This window comes from Penicillium malachiteum, assembly GCF_028827825.1.
Source record: "Penicillium malachiteum strain IBT 17515 chromosome Unknown utg000003l:1.0-4950554.0:1.0-4952489.0, whole genome shotgun sequence".
In the NCBI taxonomy this organism is placed as follows: Eukaryota; Fungi; Ascomycota; class Eurotiomycetes; order Eurotiales; family Aspergillaceae; genus Penicillium; species Penicillium malachiteum.
Genome location: NW_026643096.1, coordinates 3,309,855 through 3,333,146, shown reverse-complemented (window position 1 = coordinate 3,333,146; position 23,292 = coordinate 3,309,855). Strand labels below are relative to the sequence as shown.

The following is a 23,292-nucleotide window of genomic DNA, read 5'->3' as shown; positions in this document are numbered from 1 at the left end:
AAGTGGCATCGTCGACTCGTCTGTGGAAATAATGGCCAATGATTGGAACATCCTTCTATCCACCCTTGGGGGAAATGAAGGGGATATTGTAGTCGACTCTAACGACCAGATGTTGGGTGAAAATGGTCTACAGGGAAATATGATGGCATTTGACCCTGCTGGTGGAGACAAGTCAGAGCAAATGGTTTCTGAATCGGTTGGTGTCCCCGTGTATCGATTCTCAGCTCTTTGGGCTACTGATGCCAATAAAACATCTAGAAAAGCACGTCAACACTCGATCCCCTCTCGAAGGTGGTGTCCTCTCAGCAATTCCAGAAGACTCTATCCAAAATTTCACCAAAACCAGCTTTCCCCGTGGAAATTTAATTGAATGAATTGCCAAACATTTCTAGCTCTCCAATTTCCATCGCTTCGGCTGCCTATAGAGGTATTCTGGAGGGAGATAATGGCATGACAGCGCTTCATCTCTGTGTCTCCAAAGGGGACGTAAGGGCTGTTGTAATACTCCTGGATTGCGGCATCAATGTTCATGCCGTAGATTCTCAGAAACGTACGGCCTTACATATCGCTTGCTTTGTTGGCAATGTGGAGATTGTGGCCTTTCTCCTACAAGCCTCAACACAGACAGAGGTGATGGACTGCAACGGATATACCCCCCCTGCACATTGCATGTCGAAAGGGAAGCTATGAGATAATAAAGACATTAATCAAGGCCGGTGCTGACTTGAACGCGCATGTCGGTGGCGAGTAATGTTTGATTTACTATTACTGTCTCATATCATTCCTCCTCCGCTATCGGGCAAGGAGCTTACATTCCACCATCCATCATGCATGTAGATTGTATCTACCCCATGGGCGAGCGTCCACTGTCGAATCTTTTCGAAATTGCGACAGCGGTGATACGTTTCCAGATTGACTCCGATACTCCCGTTGACTCGGCGCTTGATATAAACCCCTGGATCCGCCCAGCACATCACGGCTTGCCGCAAGCGTTCCACGCACTGGTCTACTCGCCTGCGCTGTAGCTCTGCTGTCACCCCAGCTAGATTTTTATAGCTGTATTCATGGCGATGAGTGTATTGCCAGATGTAATGAAGGCAGTGAAGCTGGACAAACACCTCTGGGAGCGCGAGGATCTGGTCCTCGTATCGAGCCCACATCGACTCCGAAGACTGATTAAGATCCACTAACTTTTCGCTTGAAATTGATATGGGATGCTCTGATAATAATTAGTCGATCGCGACCGCTACTCATTGAATTCGATCACTGACGTGGTAAAAACTCCGCCCATGCTTGTTCGAGATCTGCGGCCACTTTGAGCTTAAAAAATGCATCTTCGGTAAAGAAGGGAGTATTGTTGAAGAATTCCCAGTGGTATGAAATCATGGGTTCTGCTGGTGACCAGGAATAAAATCGATTGTCGCAGATTGTTCCGTCTAGTCTTGGAAGAAATGATAGAGCGAGAAGACACACGGCAGCAGCGCATGACAAAACCGACAGCACGTAGTGGAAGATAATTCTTGAGGCTAGCACCAGGGCCATCATGAAGGAATCCTAGTGTATGGAATTTAATTGTCGCTGCTTTGGGAGAAGTAAGGTGACCCAAAGCAGAAGACTTCCCAGGTTGCCTTAACTAACAGGAGTGCTGACTACTCCCTGTCTGCTGACCTTCTTACTGCCAGATGCTTGACCCTTCCTCCTCCCTCTTTCCAAGCAGAGTGACACCTTTGGACCGATGTTTTTTCACTCAGATGATCGGACTATGTCTTCACCGTGGAACCCCATCAAATACTACTGGACTGGCGTCTCAGCTACATCGTACTCTCCGCTTCGCCCCGATGGCCTCCACATCACAGAGGATCAGGCGAAGAATGTTGCAACTGGCATTGATAGACACCGTATACTGAGTCTACGAGCCCTCATTGTCAGCTTTTGTTTTCTATCGGGCTCTATTGCGTTACACGCGGTGCTGTTACTCAAAGTACCACCGGATGGATATTGTGAGCGCAAAATGTGGGCATGGAGTAAGTTGAGACAAGCCCTACGTGACGGCACCTGGTCCTCTCTAAACCACCAGTAGGCCCAATCATTGGTGTCTCTAGATATACGTGGCATCAATGGGACTCCGAGATCTTGCCAGATTCGTTATACGGCGGGCCTCCAACAGCTGAACGCAGAGACGCGTGGGAACATATCGTGGAAGGTCCGAAACTTGAAGGAGCCCAACTTGCATTCTTCAACGGGGACTTTTGAACTAATAGTTCACTTGATAGATGGTTTCATTTCCTTCCCCAGAGACCATATGAAAGCCATACAGAAGTCCGAAAATGTGGATTGGTGGTCGCTGCCTTATCCCAATCAAGACCAGGTTATAGCTGGTCCAGAATGTTAGGAGCCACAATCGTGCAAAATTTACAGACACCACCCTAACTGCCTCTAGATTACCATCAATTGCATTGCGTCCAACTACTTTGGCTGGCTGCTTTACGAGACGAGTGGGATTACACAAATGGGGGCAGTATGCCTCCATTGCGGTACAGCATACATACTAAACACTGCTATTTTGCACTGAAGAGGATACTTTAGTGCCAGGCAGACATTACCCCCGTCCTATTTGAGGAGAGCGATAATGGGCATGGAGTGTGGGAGACCGGAAACGCCCCTCACAAGTGCAAGGACTTTCCCACCCTTCTTCAATGGCACGCGGACCATACAGTTTGCGGAAGGCCATGCCAATATAGTTAGCGCAGTTTTATCGCTTAGACAGTAAATAGTGTTACATCAGTCATCTTCAGTCAGCCTTCTTTGCAGTGTCATTCTTGATTCTTTATCGAACGTAAACTATTGGCTGTCATGCAGTCCCTCCGAGTTAGGTATAGTGGGGAGGGGTCACGTACAGGCACTTGTATAATGGAAACAGACAGCATGGAAATAGGCTGACCCGAAAATCATATACCAATTACCGTGCAACTTTGAGACCCACGATCTATAATGCAGTTCCGCTACTCCTCTGCCGAGAAGACCGACTTCGTGTGGGAGACCCCCATCCCCATCACCCCCTTCTGGGACACATGGACCTACAAAAAAGCCTACACAATCCTCACTGCTATCAGTGTTGAAGAGCTGGAACCCTACCACCTTGACATAAAGTACGGCACGGCCACACAGGATAAGAAGTATGCCGTGATCCTCGATATCTTGCGGGAGAAGCTGCACCGCGAGGAGACTAAAGGCGCAACGCCTGACGAGTACTATACAACAAATTACAAGAGCTGGGGTTTTGTATGGCTTGCTATCAGCTCCATGAACTTAAGTCTTGGCCAGCTGAACGAAGCTGAAGCCGCGCACCGGATTCTGGTCGATAGACGACAAGGCCCGAATAGTATTGTGCCCCTAAACAACTTTTCTGCATTTCTGATCCAGAATACCACCCGATATGCAGAGGGTAAGGAGATGGCTCTCCAGTCCCTTAAATGGCTAGATGATCGGCTCGGCAAGGCTTCTCTACAATCTATCGGGGCCCGCAAGAATATTGCCGTGGCAGACTGGAAGAAAGGAAACCGTGAGGAGGCAGAGAAGATGATCACTGAGATTTTCGAGTCGGTTGAGGAACTTAAAGCGACCAAATTTTGTATGTATGCCGAGGAAGAGAAGGAGAACGCGGATATTTGGCTGGCAGAGTTGAGGAAGAGCGGATAAGTCTGGACTGACTACTAGTACTACTGTCTTTAGGAGCCTCAAGTATATATGCACTATCGCAATTTGATTGAAAATAGGTGCAATTTCCTAAATTTATCTAATTTGAAAGTTCTATATGACTTCTATGTAACGATTGAAGTTTTAGGAAGAACATTAAAAATCAAGATACTGAATTAAAGATCTACTGTTTAACTGCAGAGTGTTTCAATTTTGGGGAGCCCACGTTGAACGTATTGAATTTAGTTATTAGAGTGGGTCACGCTGTTGGCGCCACAAAAACGACTGGAAAACAGAAATAAGAGAGGATACGCTCGAGGGTTAAAGTTTGAAAAGCAATAGACAGGTTCTAAACGTATAGATCACCGTGGTCCTCCTTGATAGCTTCTGCACCCTTCTCGGCAATCAGATAGACCGAGTTCTGAATATGACAGTCAGAAATAACCGGAATGACGGACGCATCAATAACACGGAGGTTCCCTCCTAGAGGCGGAAATCAACATAAGGAGGGGAAGGCCACGTCAGCACTTCAAGCATGTGCGGGGTGTTCATGTATTCAGAGTGCAAAATAGTGGTGTTCAGGGCATGCAGGGCGAATGGCCTGAATGGGCTGAAGAGTAGGGCGGCAAGGGGAGCCTGCCTAACGATTCAAGAAATAAAAAAAAATAAAAACATACAACAGTCAGGATTCGCATGTGGTCACCCACCATACTACTAACTGACCGGCGTGTGGCTTAAGTACGGCTGAGCGGACGGGAAGCCCTGTTCTCCACACCCTGTGGTCGTATGTACTTGAAACTTCCAAATAGTAGGTTATATAGAGCAAAGCAATAGAAACGACAGTGCATCGCTCGACTGGAGTTGAGTCTTTCACTGTCAATATGCTCTTCGAAAACCTTACTCATGAAGATGCCGTTGCGAAATGAGATTCATCACCCATCAAATGGTTGGAGTTGACTGAGTTCAAATTCCATTTCACGGCCCTGAGTTTCTAATTCCAGATAGCCCGGCGCAACCCGCTCAATCACCTCTGTCCACTGCTCGCGATTACAATCCGGGTGCATCGGAAATTTCCCATCTCGACAAGTGGTCTCTAAAAGATCCAAAAGTGGTATATCCATATCTATACTAGAGATAAACTATCAGAATGTCGACCACGGAACAGACACATGATCTTGATTGGTATTGAATTTCAAACTTACGGTTGGTTCAGGTTCCGGCCTCCTCCTACTTGTTCGCAAATCAGTCGGCGTAAAGGCCAGGCTAATCCCGAGTAACGGTTTACCAAGGGGGCCATGTTCCATGGACACAATTTGATATGATCCCGAGCTGTGCCATCTGGATTAAAGCTAACCAGTGTCATTCGGCCCGTGTCCAGGTCTGTCTGATCAATTATGAACCAAATACCAGTGCATGGACTGAAGAAAGCAAACCCGTCGTGCGTCATTGAGATAGCTCGAAAGTCAGCTTCATTAAGGAACTCAGACGGAATTGTGTTATCCACCGCAATGGCGTCCGGACGATATGTTGTGGTAGTGATCATGGTAGGAATTCGCGGCTGAGGAACACTGCCAATAACCCCCTGTAACACATGATTACCACTGAGGCCCTCAGGGAGGTAGCAGCATATGAGAATCTTGACCAAGTGGCGGTAGTTGGCGGCATGATTCTATCCACTGGGGCGATACAAGCAAAGCGCCCTAAACTTTTCTTCGTGAGTTGGGATGACGGATACCAGAGTCGACCTCCCTGGGACTTTGCCCGTTGATGATATTCCTGTCAAGTAAACTGTGAGATAGTGAGTTGTAAGGCTGTTTAGAAAGCAAGAGTTTACATCGCGATACGCCTGGTCGGCCACCGCCCATCTTTCCATTAGATGATGCCTTAGTTTCCGGTCTTCCACTTCGTCAGATGACGGTATCCAGTTCTCCTGGGGCTTTTGTCAGGCATTTCTGTAAACCTTGTGACAATAGATTTCGAGCATACATTCACAAACAGATACCAGCCTTGGGCATCTTGCCGTAGATTTCGTAGTGGGACATCTTTGGCGGGATTCAACTTGACTGTCAAAGAATGGGTCTCATCACCAGGCGAGGAGACGGGTTGAGCCATCAGTTCATTGGTTTTTTTTTTTTTGATAACGACACAAAAAACATTATTAACCACCAGCTGGGCAATGACCATAAAATGGGATGAAAGGAGACATAATCCTAAGGAATCCCAAAAATGATCCGTTGGGCTTTTCAATAAATGGCTAGCAAAAGAACCTTGGAAGAAGGGTCCAACCTTCAAGGATGAATCGAAGAATCTTTATTTTATACAACGCAAGGGGTGCTAGGTGCCGATCATATACCGAGGATCTTTAGTGTCAGAGACCAATTTGGTATTTTCGTTGGTATTTTGGCATTGATTAGCGTACCCGGATCTAATAATACCCGGGTGTTGGCTACCTAGCGACGGATTACTCTTTTTGGGGTATCTTTTATATGGGGTCACTGTAGAGAAAATACATGATCACTCAAAACTTGAATCTTGAATTTATAACAATATTTGGTAAGGATAAAAGAATTACTTTTACTTCAAGAGAAGTTGAGTCAAAGTATTCTTTCTTTTGAATAGATCAATACAATCAAATTTATAACTAGAATATATCATATATGAATGGAGACCGGTGAGAGTGAGGGCGAAAATGACAGCCTTTCCACCCATAGCTTTTGGAAGGGAGCCGGCTTTAAAGATTCCTATTCGTTTCTTACCACTTCCAAGGCTGTGTACCTACTACAAGCCTTTCGCACTCTGCGCGTGGCCTTTAGATAAAGCCAACTGGTAGATATTCTGCCAGGCGGTGAAGAAGCAAAAAGCCACTGTTATGGATGGACGGAGACTGGAGTACGGAGTACGGCGGCCCATAGCGGCCACCCCTACATAATTCCATTTGGAAGTTCTGATTCACCGCCCTATACACCACCCACCTGCAGTACCTATTCTTACTGTTCTGATTATGATACACCGCCTTCCTACTGTGGTGAATAGTCCCGACCTCGGATGTCCAGGGCTGATTCCAAGTTCTAAGGTTGGTGTAGTAACTTCAAGTTGAAAGGTAATTAGGGGAGGAAGAGAACCTTTAAAGGGGGAGTTTGGTGATATCTACTATAGGGAAGAATGGTGACCAGAAGTTCTAACACTCCAATATCACCTGGAAGTTTGTTATAATATCACAAGGTCATTAGAATATTACAAGTTATTCTCCCATCTTGAAGTTAGAGTTATCTTCCACTCCTCTTCGGGCTGTATATTTCAGTGAAAAATGTGAGGACACTGCCCCTGCCCAGGTGTAGATATTAGACCCTATTTGGAGATATTTCAGTAATTGAAATTCTGCCAGTTTTGAAATTTGAGATTGAATTTTGTCGGGCCGCTATAGGCCGTCGTAGACGGAGACAAAGCGGGCCAATTGCAAATCCCTTCAAATCCCGGTATCAATAACAACAGCCAGTTAAACTCCCAAGATTCATTCGCGACAAACTATTTACTCCAAGCTAGGAAATTTTAGTTCATTGTTCTGTCATGTGAGACATATCAGTGGGCGCTGTAATCTTAATGCCGATTAGGTCGTCAAACACCAATTTGCCAACCATGAGTCATCTTGATTGTACCTGCATTTGAGTGAAGGATAGTCATCATCAATTGATGCATGAGGAGCCTTGAGCTATGTAGATAATAGAGAATGATCGTGTCGATTTGTCTGTTTATCTCTATTTCCGGTGGCTTTCACTTTACTTCTCGCATTATACATAGATTGCCAGCTTTAACAGCCTTCTAAATATGCAATCATTATTTATAACTTAATTCTATGGTTGAACCTTAAAATTTAGTTATCAATATTGAAAGTGGATCGTCTCAAGAAAGTCCACGGGTGAAGCCCACTAACTTCGATGTCCCGGGTCATTGCAGCTTCCCATCCATCTCTGACTCACAAAAAAATATCACAATACCTAGGTATAAATACACGATGGAAGCCCTCCCAATGCCCATTGGACACAAAAACGCATACATCAATCCGTTCTATCCCACCAAATCATAGCAATGGCTTCTAACTATGAATACTCATTCTTTCGCATCTCGAAGATTGATGGTATTGACGCCTCTGCTCAAAAGTACCGAGAATTACGCCTTCAAGCATTAAAAACCTCACCTGGCTCTTTCTCCTCAACCTACGAGATCGAAGCAGCTTTCAACCACACCGATTGGGTTAATCGCCTAACAATCCCTGGTCGCGAAGTCTTCATTTGCGCCGCCACGCCAACCGACCAAGATGCTTCACGCCCCAGTGATATCCAATGGGTCGGCCAAGTTACTCTTCGAGGGCCTGCATCCAGTGCTGATTTCGAATTACCAGCGGAAGCTGGTCAGCCACCCCAGAGGCCCGACGATGAGGAAGAAAGATGGCAGATGCTGAGCTTGTTTACTCTCCCGGACCATCGCGGTCGTGGACTTGGGGGCAAACTTTGCCAGGCTTCCATTGATTATCTTCGGTCTTATAAGTCATTTCCGAGGACTGTTCAAGTCCGACTCATTGTAAAGGCGGGTAATGACGTTACTGTGGCGTTGTATCAGCGTCTTGGATTTATACACGCTGGAAAGGCGACTCTTGTTGAAGCTCTTATTGCAAATGGGGATGAACACCTTATTTCGAAGGATGGGAATGAGACGATTCACACGGTGCGGCAGGGCTTGATTATGCTATCACGGGTATTACGTTCTTAGTTCCTTTATAGTAATGAGGAATTTATTGGCTTGTTAATTTTCAGACCTGTTAAAGCCGGGATTTGACAAATATCACTCATTTCCAAGTCACAGTATTCAAATTGATCGATCATAGGTATAAAAAATCTTGAAGTCACTTTACTTTCTTTCTCGACTGGAATGAAGACTTGAAACTTCCTAACTTCAGTCTCAGAGCCATTGAGAATTGAATATTGAGTACCCTTATAAATCTGGAGGAAATGAAGGTTGTTGTTGTATCTAGAAGTTCAGTTGCTGTTTTGAGCAGCATGGAGATCTATCCACGAGAGCAAATCCCGTCGTGGAGACCGCCATATCATGCAAACCACAGTAGAATTGAACTACGGGGTCGGTCTTTATTCCTGGTCCAAGAATAAGTAGAATGTGTGGATTTGGTACAAGCTTGTATGGCCGCCAAAGATTATTTTTCTCAAAAGTGACTTTTCTATGAAGAAATTACTGTCGATGAGCCCAGCCTCGATTCAACTAGATTCTTCTACGATCGACTACGCTAGGTACAAAGTTTTCCATTGTCATTTCCAAGGTTGAATCTCAACACACCCGCTGTTTTGGTCTGGACTTCGCTGTCGCTGTTTTCTGCGCTGAACTAAACCTTGGAAAGAGGCAAGACTAACCGGAACATGTAATTCACTGGTGCTGAGTTTACAAGATGCATCAATGTTCAAAGGCTTTGTGGATATTGTTCAACCGAGCTAATATGGGCCGTACAAAATTACAAGCTAAGCTCGAAAACAAGAGAAGGCGGAGCTAGGGAAACATGCCGAGGTGGCTCTATTTATACCGCCTAAGGAGGCACATTATCTAGGGAACAACTCAGCGCTTAGTTGTTTCCGACCAGGTATTTGAACACGGCTCGGACAAAGTCCAGAGTATCCTGGGCACTGCCGGTTGAGATTGCCTGGGCAAATTCAACACTGGTAGAGGAAGTCACGGTGGTGCTGGACTTCGAGGACTGACGAGACTGGGTGGTGAAGGTAGTCACTGCCTGCACTGCCTGCGCAGCGACAGCAGAAGTAGTAGTCTTAGTGGAAGTGATAGTCGTAACGGCGGCGACAGTTGTCTCTGAAGCAGTAGTGGTCTCAGAGATAGCAGCAGTAGTCTCGGCGAAAGTAGCAGCAGAAGTAGTTTCAATAGCAGCACTGCTGACAGCGGAAGAAGTTTCCACAGCGGCGGCAGTGGTCGTGGTCTCGGCAGAAGTGGTGGCGTTGGTAGTCTCTTCAGTGCTCATACAAGCGAAGGACATCTTCTTCGTAGTGGTAGAAGTACTATCATACCCAACCGCCTGCGACAGATCCCACTCCATGCTGACATACGGCCAGCAAATACGGCCATCAGACATAGTGATCATGTCACCTGCAATATAGACATCGGTGCTCGTGAAAGCATCACCAACCTTGCTACCATCCGAACCCACCTCTTGGAAGAAAGTGCCCGCAAACTGTCCCCGACAACCCATCGCAATGTAGTCGCAAATAGGGTTCGCGATTTCTTCCCAGGTGATCAGGGCCGAGCTGTTGCCAAAGGTTGCCGCGTGGGCATTGGAGCAGTCATTCGATCCTTGGGTAACCCAGTTGACCTGGCTGTCTCCATCCTCAGTGCCAACCACCGAGGTGGCCTGGTCGCCGACCTTGGTGTACTTGTCCGTGAATAGGGAGATAGCAACGTTGCGGCCATTGGTGCGATTATTGACATGAGTGTAACCATCTCCCATCCAGGTATTTTCAGTCACATCGATGGCACCGCGAGAAACCCAGGCGAAGATGTACTTAGTAGTGTCGGCAAAGCGAGCCAGCGCGCTGTAACTACCCGACATGCCACCCATAGGCTCACCAGAGCCACCGTTAGTGGTGTTCTCGTTGGAGATCTTGACTCCATCATTCATCATGCCTTGCCCCTCGGTGTTTAGCCAGATAGCGCCCTGGTCCTCAGCGCAGATACTGGCGAAGGGAGCCTGGTCGGCATCCTCGAACGCAATACCGGTGTTGTGGCTGCAACCCCAGGAGCTTGATGCACCGGTGATTGTGTCCAACTCTCCAGCCTTGGTAACGTATTGGATGCTGTCACCATAGTGACCAGAGGCGTCCCCAGTGTAATCAGTGACAACGAAGTATGCACCGTAGAGCTCTTCGCTTTCAGAGTAGACGAGGTCACCATTCATGTCCGGGGAAGCAGAGAGACCATCAGATGCATGAACTCCAGGTCCACCCAGCCAGGTCTTCCAAGTCTGATCTCCATCGGTATAGCGGTACAAGACAGCAACGGGGGTATCACTGGGTGGCGCATTGGTGGTACCCGAAGGCATGGCTTCGTTGACCAGAACAGCAAAACCATCGTTGTGAGCGACGAGACCTCCGGCTATATATTTCAGTTAGTCACAATAATTTTTGGAGATTTCAAATAGATCAGATAGTTGGGCTATCACACCTTCTTTTCCACCAGAGACGGTAACCGTAGTGCCCGTAGCCTCAAAAGTCGTAGGGTCCAACTTCTGAATATGAACATCAGTCTCGCTAGAATCCAGATACGCAATGTAGGCAGAAGTTCCATCGGGAGACACCGCGAAAGGAGTGCGACGGTGGTGTGGATAGCCAGTCCAGTAGGCTTCTTTGACGGGGTTGAAGGCACTGTCGAGTGCCAGCACATCGACATGAGTTTTCAGGTTAGAAGTCGTCAGACCAGGAGAGGCAGCCATTGCCGCAGAAAGCAGAGAAAGAATGGAAGTCCCGCGCATTTTGGGGGATAAAAGTCGGTGCTACTGCTTTTGGTCTGATTTGGATTGTGTAGATCGTCCGGGATCTACACTCTTTTTAAACCCTGTCCCAACGAACACTGCTAAACGGCCGAAAGCGCCTATATGACCTGATACGAACACTTAATCCGATGCATGCTTAAGCATATAACATGGAAGTGTCAGGTTGGCACGGTGAGTGTTTCATGTGCCGGCAAGAAAAACCCTTAATGAAGATTATCTAGTTCCCCGTCCCTGGAGTTTATTAAAAGGACCCTTGATTTGATTGAGTGACCCCCGCTAAGCTACTTTAGCCTAAGCGTAGTAATAATTATTACAAGCATTGGTACCTAGGTACCTAATCACTGCCAGATCACCGAGTTCCAGGGCTGCGTATTTGCCGACAGATTTAATAACGAGGTATGTACTATGTGACTGTTGAGAACATACTTATAGACCTACTCGATCGTACTACGTACTCTAACCAAGTATAAATCACGCTAAATGAAATGGCATTAATGAGTGATACTGCGTACCTTCCTTAATTCTATAGGCCTGGTCTAGATGAAAATAATTACAGTCAGAATTACAGTTACGGCGCTTGCGCTAAAGAAGGTTAGCGCGGGTCCTTCTATCAATTTAGGGTCCATCACTATAGTCCCGAGGTCAAGTAGCCGCTACCCGAAAGGGTGCGAAACCCGGCCTTGTGAAACATTGTTTCACTGTTAGTTATGTGGAACCACATTCTCATTTTTTCCAAGTGGTTTATTAAGCTTGCTTTCCAAGTGCTTACTATGGCTGGGCCAAAACCGATCTGACTAAAAATACCAACTTGAAAGTGCTAAGACATTAGCATGCCTATGTACCACTAGATTTGGAGCTGTAATAGGTTTATGGCAGATTGATTAAAGAGCCCTGGCCTGTTCCAAGGTGAGTGGTTTATATGTTTCCTTTTCCCAAAATACCTCAAAGGAACATTTGAAGGTCAGTATGGAAACGTTGATGTCAGTAGATGAGCCTGATCACCCCCTGGGTGGGAATTCTCAAGTGCTCACTCCGTTGTCACCACTATTACATTGATGTAGCAATTTCAAGTTAAAGGTGTTAGGAGGTGTGCCTTTGGAACAGCTACAGGAAAGAACATGTATGGGGGAAGCGCGCAGAGGGGAAGTCTGCCCCGACACGTCGAGAGCTATCTACCTAGCCACCTTGGTCTGAACTATACAGACCACGTGATCTAACACAAGTTGGATCTGATTAGGAATGTGTCTCGAATAATTTGTCTTGAGCTAACCTTTCCAAGCCCCGAATCATGGTTCTCGATCTGGGATGACATGCTGTGGAACTCATTTGCCACAATTTCCGCATCGGATGGCAAGCCGCGAGCTGCATCAAGGCGTTCAGAGACTGGTCATGCTTTTGGTCGATAAGGAGCCATCGTGGAGACTCAATGACAAAGAATGAAAGCAAAATACTGATAGCCGGAGCGAATGTCTGAGCAAACCAAGGAATCTGATATTGTAGGTTCTTCGTAGGTGAGATGTGGATCGAGCAACCGTAGATGATGAAAACACCCAACGCCTGACCTGCTAGCATGCATATGTTGAACCACAATGCCATCAGACCTCTCACAGCCTTGGGAGCGATTCCAGAAATTGCCATTGGACAGACAGCAGACAAAGCACCGATTCCAAGACCGGCAACAATTCGGCCAACATAAAGCGCTCCAGAATTCCCCGAAGAGAAGCAAGAAATGAGAGAGCCGATAATATATGTGACCTGGTACACCCGTAGCGAGTTCTTTCGACCAATTCAACCATTTAACATTAATGAAAGAATTGCTCCAACTTCAGCTCCAAGGTTAACGAGAGAGACAATGTTCGATATGGAGTTATCGTCGAGGCGGTACGTATCCTGAAACGACGAAAGTTGTGTAATAGCCGCAGCTGATCCTTCATCCCATCCTTCAAAGATGATTAGTTAAAAATGAAAAATTCATGAGAAAAGAGTAGTACCTTTCGCACATCCCCCAAGAGCAAAGGCCAAGGTTGTCAGAAAGAGTCATCGATGAAAGATCTCGTGTGGCGAATCTTTGATGCCGTGGAGGTATTTGGCCCAGGAGGACTGTTTTTCAGCCATTGCGTGAAAGGTACGAGGATAGAGTTCCAGCGGCGACTGCAAAAGATGATTCAGTATCGTTCGAAGTGCAGAACCTTTCGCTTTTATGCCCTGCCATTGGTAGTGAGTGTCCAGTAACCCCAGACCCCAGACCCCAGATTACAGACTCCCCGGATGCAGGGTTCTCCACCACTATTTGCTTACCATCAGATGTTGATCCAATGACAGTTCAGAAAAGTGAGTAGGAAAATTATATGCTCATCACTCAAAAGGAGCGGAAGTTTCGTTGAAGTTTCTTAAAGTTATCGGATGAGCCGATCCGTCCAATGATTGGATTATATTCACTCCAAGGTTTAGATCAACTCTATGAATGTTCTTGGCATGAGTATTCAGATTATATTGGGGATAGATTAAAAAAGAGAAACGGATAATAGTAGGTCACGTCTAATATCCTTTATCAATGTTTTGTTGGATGCGATGTGTTCCAATGTTCAAGTTTGCCGCTTGGTGCTCGAAGTGACAACTTTATCCTCATTCACGGCACTCATCTGCTTAATGATCCGCCATAATTATTGATGCATTATTTTACAAGCACAGCGTTTAATTCAAACAAATAAGTATAATTCAATATAAGATACAGTTTTCTTTCCCAATGACCTGTCGAAGTTTGTTGTAGTTTGTACTCCTTCAAAGAGAATAGTTAACCTTCGCCGCATTTATTGTTTCGCCATCATATTCAATACACTTCCCGCCTTGAAGTACTCGATTTGCTAAGGAGTGAAGGTATGCCTCAGTTGAGCTTCCCATTCTCCATTCACCGACAGTTTCAGGGGGCTCCCCGGTGTGAGATCCGATAATCCCAAGATGCTAACTCGATCCGAGGTACGGATTCGATCGTAGTCCGCCTCATCGGCAAAAATGAGCGCAAGCGTTCCCTGCTTCTTCAAATTGGACTCGTGAATTCGTGCAAAAGACCTCGTGATAATAGCTTTTCCTCCAAGATAGCGGGGCTGTAAGGCAGCGTGTTCTCGCGATGAGCCCTCACCATAGTTGTGGTCAGCAATCACAACCCAGGGTTGGTCATGAGCCTTATAGTAACGTGCAGTACCAGGTACATCGCCATCCTCGTGGATGAGTTGGTTACGCACACTGTTGACTTTGTCTCTCTCGGCATTCACAGCTCCAATCAAGGTGTTGTTGGAAATGTTCTCCAAATGCCCTCGAAATCTAAACCAGGGGCCAGCGGGGGTAATATGATCCGTTGTGCATTTTCCTTTGATCTTGATCAAGATGAGGCAGTCTTTGAAATCTTAGCCAGATCAGGGCTCAAGTGGAGCTAGTCTCTGCAATCGCTCAGATGAAGGGTTGATCTTCACCTCCACGTCCTTTCTGTCAGTCGGGGGTGCCTTATACGCAATGTCGGAGTCAAGGTACCCGTTGACTGGGAGTGTATCGCCAGTTGGGAGCTGAAATCGGAACTCTCCACCTGTGGGAGTAGGCAAACTATCAACACATGGGTCAAACGCTAAATCTTCTGAGAAGACTTTGGCCATGACAACCTCAGGTGACGCGAGGAATACATTGGTAGCCGGGTTAGAGTCCAAGCGACCGGAGAAATTTCGGTTATATGATGTGATAATTGAGTTAGGGGTACCCTGGGACGTTATTAGCAAGGAAAAATATAAAGTAGGATTATTCGAGTGAGTTGTGGGTACCTTGGGCATATCGACTCGATCCCAAGATCCGCAGCATGGACCGCAGGCATTCAGCAACATCGTAGCTCCGAGTTTCTCAAATACCGGCAAAATTCCAGCCTCGTTTAAGGTCTCGCGGGTTTGAAGACTGCCTGGCGATATCAGGAGTGGCATCTTTGGCTTCAACCCCGCATCCAATGCTTGCTACGCAAGACTAGCAGCACGGCCCATATCTTCAAAAGACGAGTTGGTACAAGATCCAATCAACCCAGCGGTCAATTTGGCAGGCCATTTATTCTCCTTTGCCGCACCACCAAAGTGTGTTAGATCACGTGGTCTGTATAGTTCAGACCAAGGTGGCTAGGTAGATAGCTCTCGACGTGTCGGGGCAGACTTCCCCTCTGCGCGCTTCCCCCCATACATGTTCTTTCCTGTAGCTGTTCCAAAGGCACACCTCCTAACAACTTGCGCCGGGTACAATTGACTATTGTTGTTTATATCTTGGCACAGATGTCTGGGGCCAACGCTACTACCAATTATCTACCAACAATATTTGGTCTTATTGGCATAGCTAGCTCAGATGCCAAGGTATACTCTCCTGGCCTATCCACTGTTGCAAAGTCGGTTTGCTGTGTGGCTGCATCTCTTTTCTTTATTAACCTTGTCGGGCAAAGAAAATCTCTCATACTTGGGATTTCTGTTCAGATTATCTGCCACTCTTACCTGGCCGGCTATTTGAAAATATATCAAACAAACAAAGGAAGCTTGGGCAAGGCCTCAGCAGATGCAGCATTGGTCTGTATAGCTTACCCTATCTCTTCGGTGCAGAACTCTGGCCAAACAAGATACGTTCCTTTGGTGGCGCGCTCTGGCAGTGCTTCCATTGACTTTTTTATTTTGCTATCACGAAAGCCACTCCCTCAATTCTGAGTGGACTCCACCAATGGGGTGCATTTGTGCTATTTATTGGTTTCTGTGTCCTAGCCCTCATCTACACCTTTTTCATGATTCCTGAGACAGCGGGCATGAGCCTTGAAGAGATAGACCGGATTTTCGAGCGTCCACTTTTTCTCCTGGCTCGACCACTCGAGCCGTGCGAGGCCCTGGAGCAGGATGAGTAGGTATACCCCTCTTGCTATCTTTCGCGGTATTCCCTCTCTCTGACTTCCATTAGAGTACCTGTGGATTGATTTCACAATGTGAAAGAAAATGATAAATGGATTGAAAAGGTATAGAAATGACGTTTTCCATGGGGCTCTATAAAAGCATCAATGATGGACATCTGGAGATCTGAGTCGAGTTTCGAGTTCAAGCTTGAGGCACTCAGTCCGAGTCACTGCTCCAGCCCTGGAGATGGATGCTGTCCTCAAGTTTCAGTAGCTTAATTGATTTCACAACCAAGTTGACGTACATATAAAGCACATATGATCAATATTCCGAGGTGAAATATAGGCCTGAGTAAACATTCAGCGGCCCCGTTTCTTCATAATTTGTCAAATTGATGGATTTTTCTCTCTCGTAACACTTGAGGCACTCTGTTCAGGTTCATAGAGGAAGAAGAGCAGGAACAAAAATTACAACAACGTACAACAGTCAGAATTCGCATGTGGTCACCCACCATACTACTAACTGACCGGCGTGTGGCTTCCATGGTTACGTGCCAGTGGGTGGGTGTCCCCTGGGTGAGAAATGTGTAAGTGCCGCGTTACGGTCGCGCGACCAGGGGTGATCAGGGTGCGTACGCTTTATTTGTGGTGAGACTCGGGTGTGACCAAGAAAAGCCACGTATATAGGCACCACCTGGGTGCACATCGAGCCCCTGTCGAAGTACGAAACCAAGCCCATCTCTTCTTGCCACGGCCGACTAGCTATGCTGACGACCCAAAGAGGGGATCCTTGCAGCCCCGCCATATAGCTTCCTTCATATTTAAATATGTATTTCTCCCGGTGCTCGGAATCAGTTTCGTGCTAGTCTCGACCTAGATTCAGTCCGCCAAAAAATAGGATTATCGCAATATCTACCCTCTATGGAATGGAAGTACACGACGCATCGCCCACTGGGCATGGAAGAGGCGACCAAAAAGCTAAAGCATGGAGAGATGTCAACAGCTTTAGAGTCGCCTGCCGATGTCGATATAATTCGAACCGATACCGTGAGAGTTGGAAGCGTCACGCGCGTTGAGGACGACTTATCTTGGGGCCGAATGACGAAGGGCAAGATTGATAATTGGCGGTACTGGGGGGGTTTACGACGGTCACTTGTGAGTACAGGCTTCTCTTTGAATTTGAAACAATCTCTGATGTAAAACCTGCTTTCTTAGAGGCTGGGCAACCTCGTCAATTCTCCGAAACTATCTCCATAAGTACGTTGGTAGAAAACTCGATCAGCTATCTGCTGAGGACCTCGATGACCCTGGGGCGATTGAGGCAGCTATAAAGTCCGCATTCACTGAGCTGGATAACGAGATCGTCTCCGACACCCTCAAGCTCCGGATTATGTGCACTTCTAGCACTGTATGATCCGGAGAGGTCCACCCTCCATGTTGCTGGTGCTGGCGACTCGCGTGCCGTTCTCGGTCGTCAAAGGCAGGATGAGAATGGGGATTGGGTCTCAATTCCACTCTCCGTTGACCACAGTGGTACTTACCCAGACGAGAGGGCCCGTATCAATGCCGAGCATCCCGGTGAAGACCTCTTGTTTTCTGCCATTGGCCGTTTTCTGGGATCAGAAGTGACTCAGAGCTTCGGTGATCACCGGCAGGAATGGCCTAGGGAGGCATTGGAGGAATGGAAAAATGGCTTCTTTGGTCGAGTGTATAACTCAAACATAAAAACACCGCCATTTTCCACCGCGTTGCCAGATGTGAGGGACATACAGGTTCAGCCAGGCGATCTTATCATCCTCAGGACAGATGGATTCTGGAACCATGTGTCCAATGAGGATGCCGTCTACTTTGTGCAGCTGTGGATTGAAACGCAGGCTAAGGACAGAGCGAACAATTTAGAGCAAGCAGAAAACATTTACCTTGTGGAAGTCGTACACGCACCGGAAAAAGGACCTGCGGACGTTGCCAGGAAAAGGAGCCTGCAGACATTGTCCCAACGCCGGAAAAGGAGCCGGAACGACATATGTATCCGTATAGCTGGGAGATGGAACAAGAAGCTTTTATCGTGGAACATGATAATATAGCCACCCACTTGGTTCACAACGCACTGGGTGAAAAAGAACGGGACTTGTTCTGCAGCGTCATGAGTCTTTTGTCACCAGACTCTAAGGAGGCCAGGGATGATGTGACCGTGATTTTTGTTCTCTTCTAGACTACATAATGTGATTATCTCAAGTGTTAAACAAATCTGAACTACATGAGCACTTATCTAAATTCAACATTTGAAGTTGACAATGCTCCCTGTCTGAATGAAATATTGTATTTCCTGCACTACTGTTGATTGTAACTTGAAGTAAACATTTGAATTTTCAGCTACAAGTGCAACTTGAAGTCAACTGGATGTTCAAAGGAAAGAGGGAGTTAATTCAGTTCAAGTTGGTAAACATTCCAAAGTTCAAGTTCAAGTTTAAAATTCAACATTTGAAACATTCTAATGTTCTGATAGAGCATTATAAACTAGGAATAAACACATCAACCTTTAGTTCCTATCGCTCTGGGTTCCAGAATCTAAGGCACTCACATATTGTAGACTTCAAATGTTGTAACCAGTTTGTATCTTTACCCTTGCACTCTTCACATGCCCCATAATCGTTATCATCACAAATTGGCACCTACTTTGGTGCTGGTTTGGGTTTCAAGAAAGTCCCTGGGTTTTCAGAAACCAGCCATGGTGCTGTGTTTATTGGGCTCATGTTAACCGCTGGGTGTTGAAGAGCGTAATCAATTGCCCACTCTGTCGTATTATCTTATAGAGACCAACCAAGTGATCACGAATATGGGCGTCTTGGTGCTCAAGCCAGAGACCACCAAAATAGAGGTAATTCAAATGTTCCAAAATAACTTGAATGCAGTATAATCAATGATTGCAAGGTTTGAGCAGTACTCCAGGGCTCGTCCTCATGCTGGGCGTCAAGACTAGAAATATATGCACCACCTTTCTTTTTAACCAAGTGCCGCAATATCCGACAGAACAAGAACTCAAAATCTCTCGCCAATATGCAGGATATTTATTGGATCATCGCCGATCAATTGTTTGCCATCCCAGTGTTTGAGATGCAGCCAACAACGTCTTCATTTTAGCTGAAGGTAATCCTGCAGTAGGAGGGTTGTGGCAACTTTGAATACTAAGGGATCCAGGCTGGTAGCAAAATTTTTCGACCCCCAACATCACTTGTAACAGTACATTCAAGGGTGGCGAGGTAGTTTCCCCTTTAGGCGCATGTAAGTCACCCCATGGAATTATCTGAATGTGGTTATCTAGCACAATAAGCGTTGGAAACGCACGTTTGATGCGGTATATCATCATGAATATGCCTAATCAGCAGATTAATGGATTGTCCCTTTCAAATTTTATTTTTACTCGGTTGATTCAATTTTATTCTGTTAACATTAATATTGAGCAAGTTGAGGAAGTAAGATAGTGCGATTAGTATTGTAGTTTCTCGACACTCGGGGAATTGGGACTTTCAATTTAGAAGAAACATAAAGGGAGCTTGTCTACAACATGTCCAGCTATTTGACACTCAAATATAGAGGAGGGCAGATTGCTGTTAAATTCAGTTTTGTTGGAAATTGGATTTCTCGGGCTAAAGTATCGAGACTGAGACGGAGGAGATATGGGTAGAGTACAAAATTTCCACGTTGAAGCATTGAGAGCGAGAAGTGAATAAATTAAACTTGCAAGAAATTCATCCAGGAGAAAGGTCATCAAAAATTCCGCTATCCCACAGCGGTATTTTCCACAGCGGTATTTTCAGAGCAACAAACCCATGTCGGGTGGTCAAAGTCCAGCATCAATATTGACTCCCACACCCCAAGCCATTCAAGCTTCTCAATACCGCGTCCTTTTGCAGCACTTACAGTCACAATTGTCGCAGCCTTGAAAGCCCATTGGTGGTTCCTGAAGATCTTCATCTTCATCATAGTTCTCATCAGAGTCATCGTCCGATGTAATCACGACCTCCTGCTCCACAACATAAAGCTTTCGCATAAACTCCGACAAAGATGTATCCTCAGAAGGCCGGAAAAGACAACGAGCATGATTGGGGTGATTATTTTCCAGATATTCCCAAATTTGCAACAGATGCCGATGGGTATCGTGAATTCCAGCTGCTTTGGCATATCGCACAATGTTGCGGGCACTCGCACATATGGTTTTTCCAGAGACGTGGGAGCTTAGATACGAACTGGTCATAATAGGCGATATTCTGAAGCGGTTGAGAATCTGGTTAAACCAACCATTTTTGTGTTCCATGGGAAGGTCGCGGAGGTCTTTTCTCTCGGCGTCTGAGAGTTCAGTGTTGTACCAGTCGAGCGCGTCGTCGCGCAAACATAAGTGAATATTGGTTTGAATAGTCTGCGCCGGTTGGAAAACAATAAGACCACGGAGGTGGCTCACAAAAGCTTCAGCATTGTAAAAAACAGTTGCGTGTGATTGATTTGATCCTTTGACTCTGAAATGTTCCGTGTCGGCGTTGTAGTCTGGGTAGAAGTAGCCAACCTCCTCAGTTGACCAAAGCCACGGTGGATGGATGGGATCTGGGGTAGGATCTTGAGGTTTCTCTAAGCGATGACGCTTTATATCCTTTGCTGGCGCTGGAACCTCTTCGCTATCCTGGATCTTCTCCATGGTGTCCCTTTGCGTAGTCGTATGTTCGTAGGAATGTGGAAAGCGGCCTTGAGCCACAGAAAATGAGCAAAGAGACCAAAAATGGACTGAAATCTGACTCACAGGGGGTTTTTGTTGGGAGAAACTTTGGTGAGGAGGAATAAACAAAGAAGAAGTGAAAGAAACAGAAGACGAATTTTGGGTGAGTGCAGAGCAAACATTTAGATATTAACCGAGCGTGGCTGAATTTGAAGAGCTCATATTCCCAAGCATCTTCACACCTATATAACCTTCAAGTTGGAATGACATTATCTTTCGTCCTTCTCTGTTGTTTTTTCCAACATCAATACAACTACTTTGGACTTGTTCCTTATACCTCTTGTAGAGGGAACCTACTCGGGCCCAGGTAGTCCTGGAGCCATTCTACCAGATTGCATAATCATGCTAATCCAAATCAAAGATCTGATTTCGATTCCTGAGGTTGCCATCAGTGGCTTAAGCGCTAATTTTAGGCTAACAAGTAAGGAGTAACTACAAACACTCCTTCTTTCATCAAGCGAACAAAAACATTTGAACCGAAGTAATATTCCACGAGGATAACTTCAAAGACAGGTGTTGAAATCCCAAGTTTAATTCAACAAACCCGTCCTTTCATGGAACTACGGCGTCTTTTGAAGGCAAAGCCGGCATTCTATCCACTTCAGCATGCGCGCCGATTAGATCGTATTTTCAAATGAGCCTCATTAGCCTTGCGACCGAATAGGACTTCTTCCCACAAGGTTTGTGGACGGGAGAGCAAGTCACGGTGCTTCAATTTGGGCACACAAACTGCTTTCCCTGAAAGTAAGAGTATGATTGTTAAGTAGACGGGCCCGCCGATGCCACCACCAGAGCCATTATAATTAGGCGATGGCCTGGAAGCAGAACCCGCAAAGGAAAGGTAAGACTTCCGCGTGAACTAGAATCACAAGTCCATGAGTTAACATCAACCGGAAACATTGGGCGAGTGATTGCTATTCCCGGTGGGATCCTCGTCTCTCCTGCTGGGCTGGTGACACGTATATGGACTGGAGATATTTTTCCACATCGCATCCATTAGATGCGTGCACAGTAATTTCTAAGCCTGGTAGAGCTATAATCTGAAGATTTGCAGATCTATTCAGACGAGAGCAACCTGTGAACTAAAATCCATTAACCGTGAACAGTTCCGTAACGGAGTCCACAGCTTTGATATGCTTCGACGGCCGATATCCACAAAATTCGCATTTTTGGGTAGAGGATATTCTTTCTGGGATCCCGGGGTGCTGATAGCTTTGCCGGGTTGGATCATCTCGACAATTATCTGCTTGGAGTACTGCCTTCCAAGATACTTTCTTTATCGGAAGGATCAATGTCTAAAGAGAATATTTCATACTGAGGATCTCAATATGTGTTCTTTGTCTTCTTACAAATTGTCCCTAGGTTAATGGAGGAGCTGAGCAAACGGCAGAGTGGGAGGATCTGTAAATCTGAAGCAGACTTATCCATGTTGGATGAGGTCTGATCTTTCAATTTCTGACTTGCCGAAGTGTGAAAGGGATCAGTGAAGCTCGTAAAATTGGGTCTTATAATTTGCATTTGTCTCAACTGTGGGACCTATTTTGTTAAATAGACCACAGTTGTAGTGACAGCCATTTTGCGAAGAATATGCGAATGACCCAGTTTTCCCGGGCGCGAAACCAGGCATTCAAATGTTTCCAATATGCAGCTAGCTATCGGTGTACTATACGACATTCAGAGTCTCTCTCTCTCTAGTTACCAACTCCTCAACTGTACTCTTTTTGATTGGATTTATACTGGGCAGTAAGTCCTCAAACCCTCTATTGTGATCGTGTACGTCTCATATTGAGTCTTTTATGCACTCGCCTGGTTTTGCGTAACATGACTGTCCATTGCTTTCCAGAGCTATTTGGCCGCACTAAGGCAATGGTTACTGTATTTGAGTACCAAATTCAGTCTCTTCCAAAGGAGAATCTGCAAACTCACAGTTACTGGAGCAATTACAAGAGAATACCAGGAATTCTGGATGTCAGAAGAATTGGGAGACCTCCTCGGTAATAGATTCATTGATTTGGACCACAATGGTTGCCAACGCTTTTTAAAAGCGGAACTATTACTAGAGTATTTTCTTGTACATTTGCGCTGAGCAAAATTCTGAGCCTATCCGGACGCATTCCAATGTTCTCCAGCGTCATTCATCACTCATAAAATCCCTCCTTCTGGCTGAACAAAAAATAAGATAATGCCAAATGGTGTGTGTACGTCCGATGATCTAGATTCAATTTTGATCTTTACATATCTGTTCATTGTTTTCATTTCATTGAACCGCTGCGCGAAAAGATACCTCGGATTCAACCTCTTCGTCGCTTTACACCACTGCCATTGACTGATTCTTTTGATGCACCCTCGCGCAAGCCGACCATTCCCCCCCCTCCC

General features: G+C 46.0%; 9 protein-coding genes across 9 annotated transcripts; 4 read left to right on the top strand and 5 right to left on the bottom strand.

The window, feature by feature from the left end:
• Positions 1-31: 31 nt before the first annotated feature.
• On the top strand, positions 32-690 carry N7483_007587 (ankyrin repeat domain-containing protein; the record flags this gene model as incomplete). Its single annotated transcript, XM_057091024.1, has 2 exons — positions 32-291; positions 393-690. The coding sequence occupies 2 exons, from the start codon at positions 32-34 to the stop codon at positions 688-690; spliced, it is 558 nt and encodes a 185-aa protein (XP_056945765.1).
• An 83-nt stretch (positions 691-773) lies between these two features.
• On the bottom strand, positions 774-1,542 carry N7483_007586 (oxidase ustYa family protein; the record flags this gene model as incomplete). The annotated part of the gene is made up of 2 exons (XM_057091023.1): positions 774-1,219; positions 1,272-1,542. The coding sequence occupies 2 exons, from the start codon at positions 1,540-1,542 to the stop codon at positions 774-776; spliced, it is 717 nt and encodes a 238-aa protein (XP_056945764.1).
• A 1,449-nt stretch (positions 1,543-2,991) lies between these two features.
• N7483_007585 (uncharacterized protein) lies at positions 2,992-3,699 on the top strand (the record flags this gene model as incomplete). Its single annotated transcript, XM_057091022.1, has 1 exon — positions 2,992-3,699. The coding sequence occupies one exon, from the start codon at positions 2,992-2,994 to the stop codon at positions 3,697-3,699; it is 708 nt and encodes a 235-aa protein (XP_056945763.1).
• Positions 3,700-4,045: 346 nt separating this feature from the next.
• On the bottom strand, positions 4,046-5,808 carry N7483_007584 (uncharacterized protein; the record flags this gene model as incomplete). Its single annotated transcript, XM_057091021.1, has 5 exons — positions 4,046-4,179; positions 4,676-4,824; positions 4,899-5,365; positions 5,432-5,626; positions 5,683-5,808. The coding sequence occupies 5 exons, from the start codon at positions 5,806-5,808 to the stop codon at positions 4,046-4,048; spliced, it is 1,071 nt and encodes a 356-aa protein (XP_056945762.1).
• A 1,974-nt stretch (positions 5,809-7,782) lies between these two features.
• Positions 7,783-8,463, top strand: N7483_007583 (GNAT family N-acetyltransferase; the record flags this gene model as incomplete). The annotated part of the gene is made up of 1 exon (XM_057091020.1): positions 7,783-8,463. The coding sequence occupies one exon, from the start codon at positions 7,783-7,785 to the stop codon at positions 8,461-8,463; it is 681 nt and encodes a 226-aa protein (XP_056945761.1).
• Positions 8,464-9,322: 859 nt separating this feature from the next.
• On the bottom strand, positions 9,323-11,233 carry N7483_007582 (uncharacterized protein; the record flags this gene model as incomplete). Its single annotated transcript, XM_057091019.1, has 2 exons — positions 9,323-10,857; positions 10,927-11,233. 2 exons carry the CDS (start codon positions 11,231-11,233, stop codon positions 9,323-9,325), a joined length of 1,842 nt encoding a protein of 613 aa, XP_056945760.1.
• Positions 11,234-14,118: 2,885 nt separating this feature from the next.
• Positions 14,119-15,216, bottom strand: N7483_007581 (uncharacterized protein; the record flags this gene model as incomplete). Its single annotated transcript, XM_057091018.1, has 3 exons — positions 14,119-14,628; positions 14,725-15,003; positions 15,064-15,216. The coding sequence occupies 3 exons, from the start codon at positions 15,214-15,216 to the stop codon at positions 14,119-14,121; spliced, it is 942 nt and encodes a 313-aa protein (XP_056945759.1).
• A 1,853-nt stretch (positions 15,217-17,069) lies between these two features.
• On the top strand, positions 17,070-18,360 carry N7483_007580 (PP2C family serine/threonine-protein phosphatase; the record flags this gene model as incomplete). Its single annotated transcript, XM_057091017.1, has 4 exons — positions 17,070-17,275; positions 17,364-17,480; positions 17,530-18,070; positions 18,118-18,360. 4 exons carry the CDS (start codon positions 17,070-17,072, stop codon positions 18,358-18,360), a joined length of 1,107 nt encoding a protein of 368 aa, XP_056945758.1.
• Positions 18,361-20,040: 1,680 nt separating this feature from the next.
• Positions 20,041-20,838, bottom strand: N7483_007579 (uncharacterized protein; the record flags this gene model as incomplete). The annotated part of the gene is made up of 1 exon (XM_057091016.1): positions 20,041-20,838. The coding sequence occupies one exon, from the start codon at positions 20,836-20,838 to the stop codon at positions 20,041-20,043; it is 798 nt and encodes a 265-aa protein (XP_056945757.1).
• Positions 20,839-23,292: the final 2,454 nt, after the last annotated feature.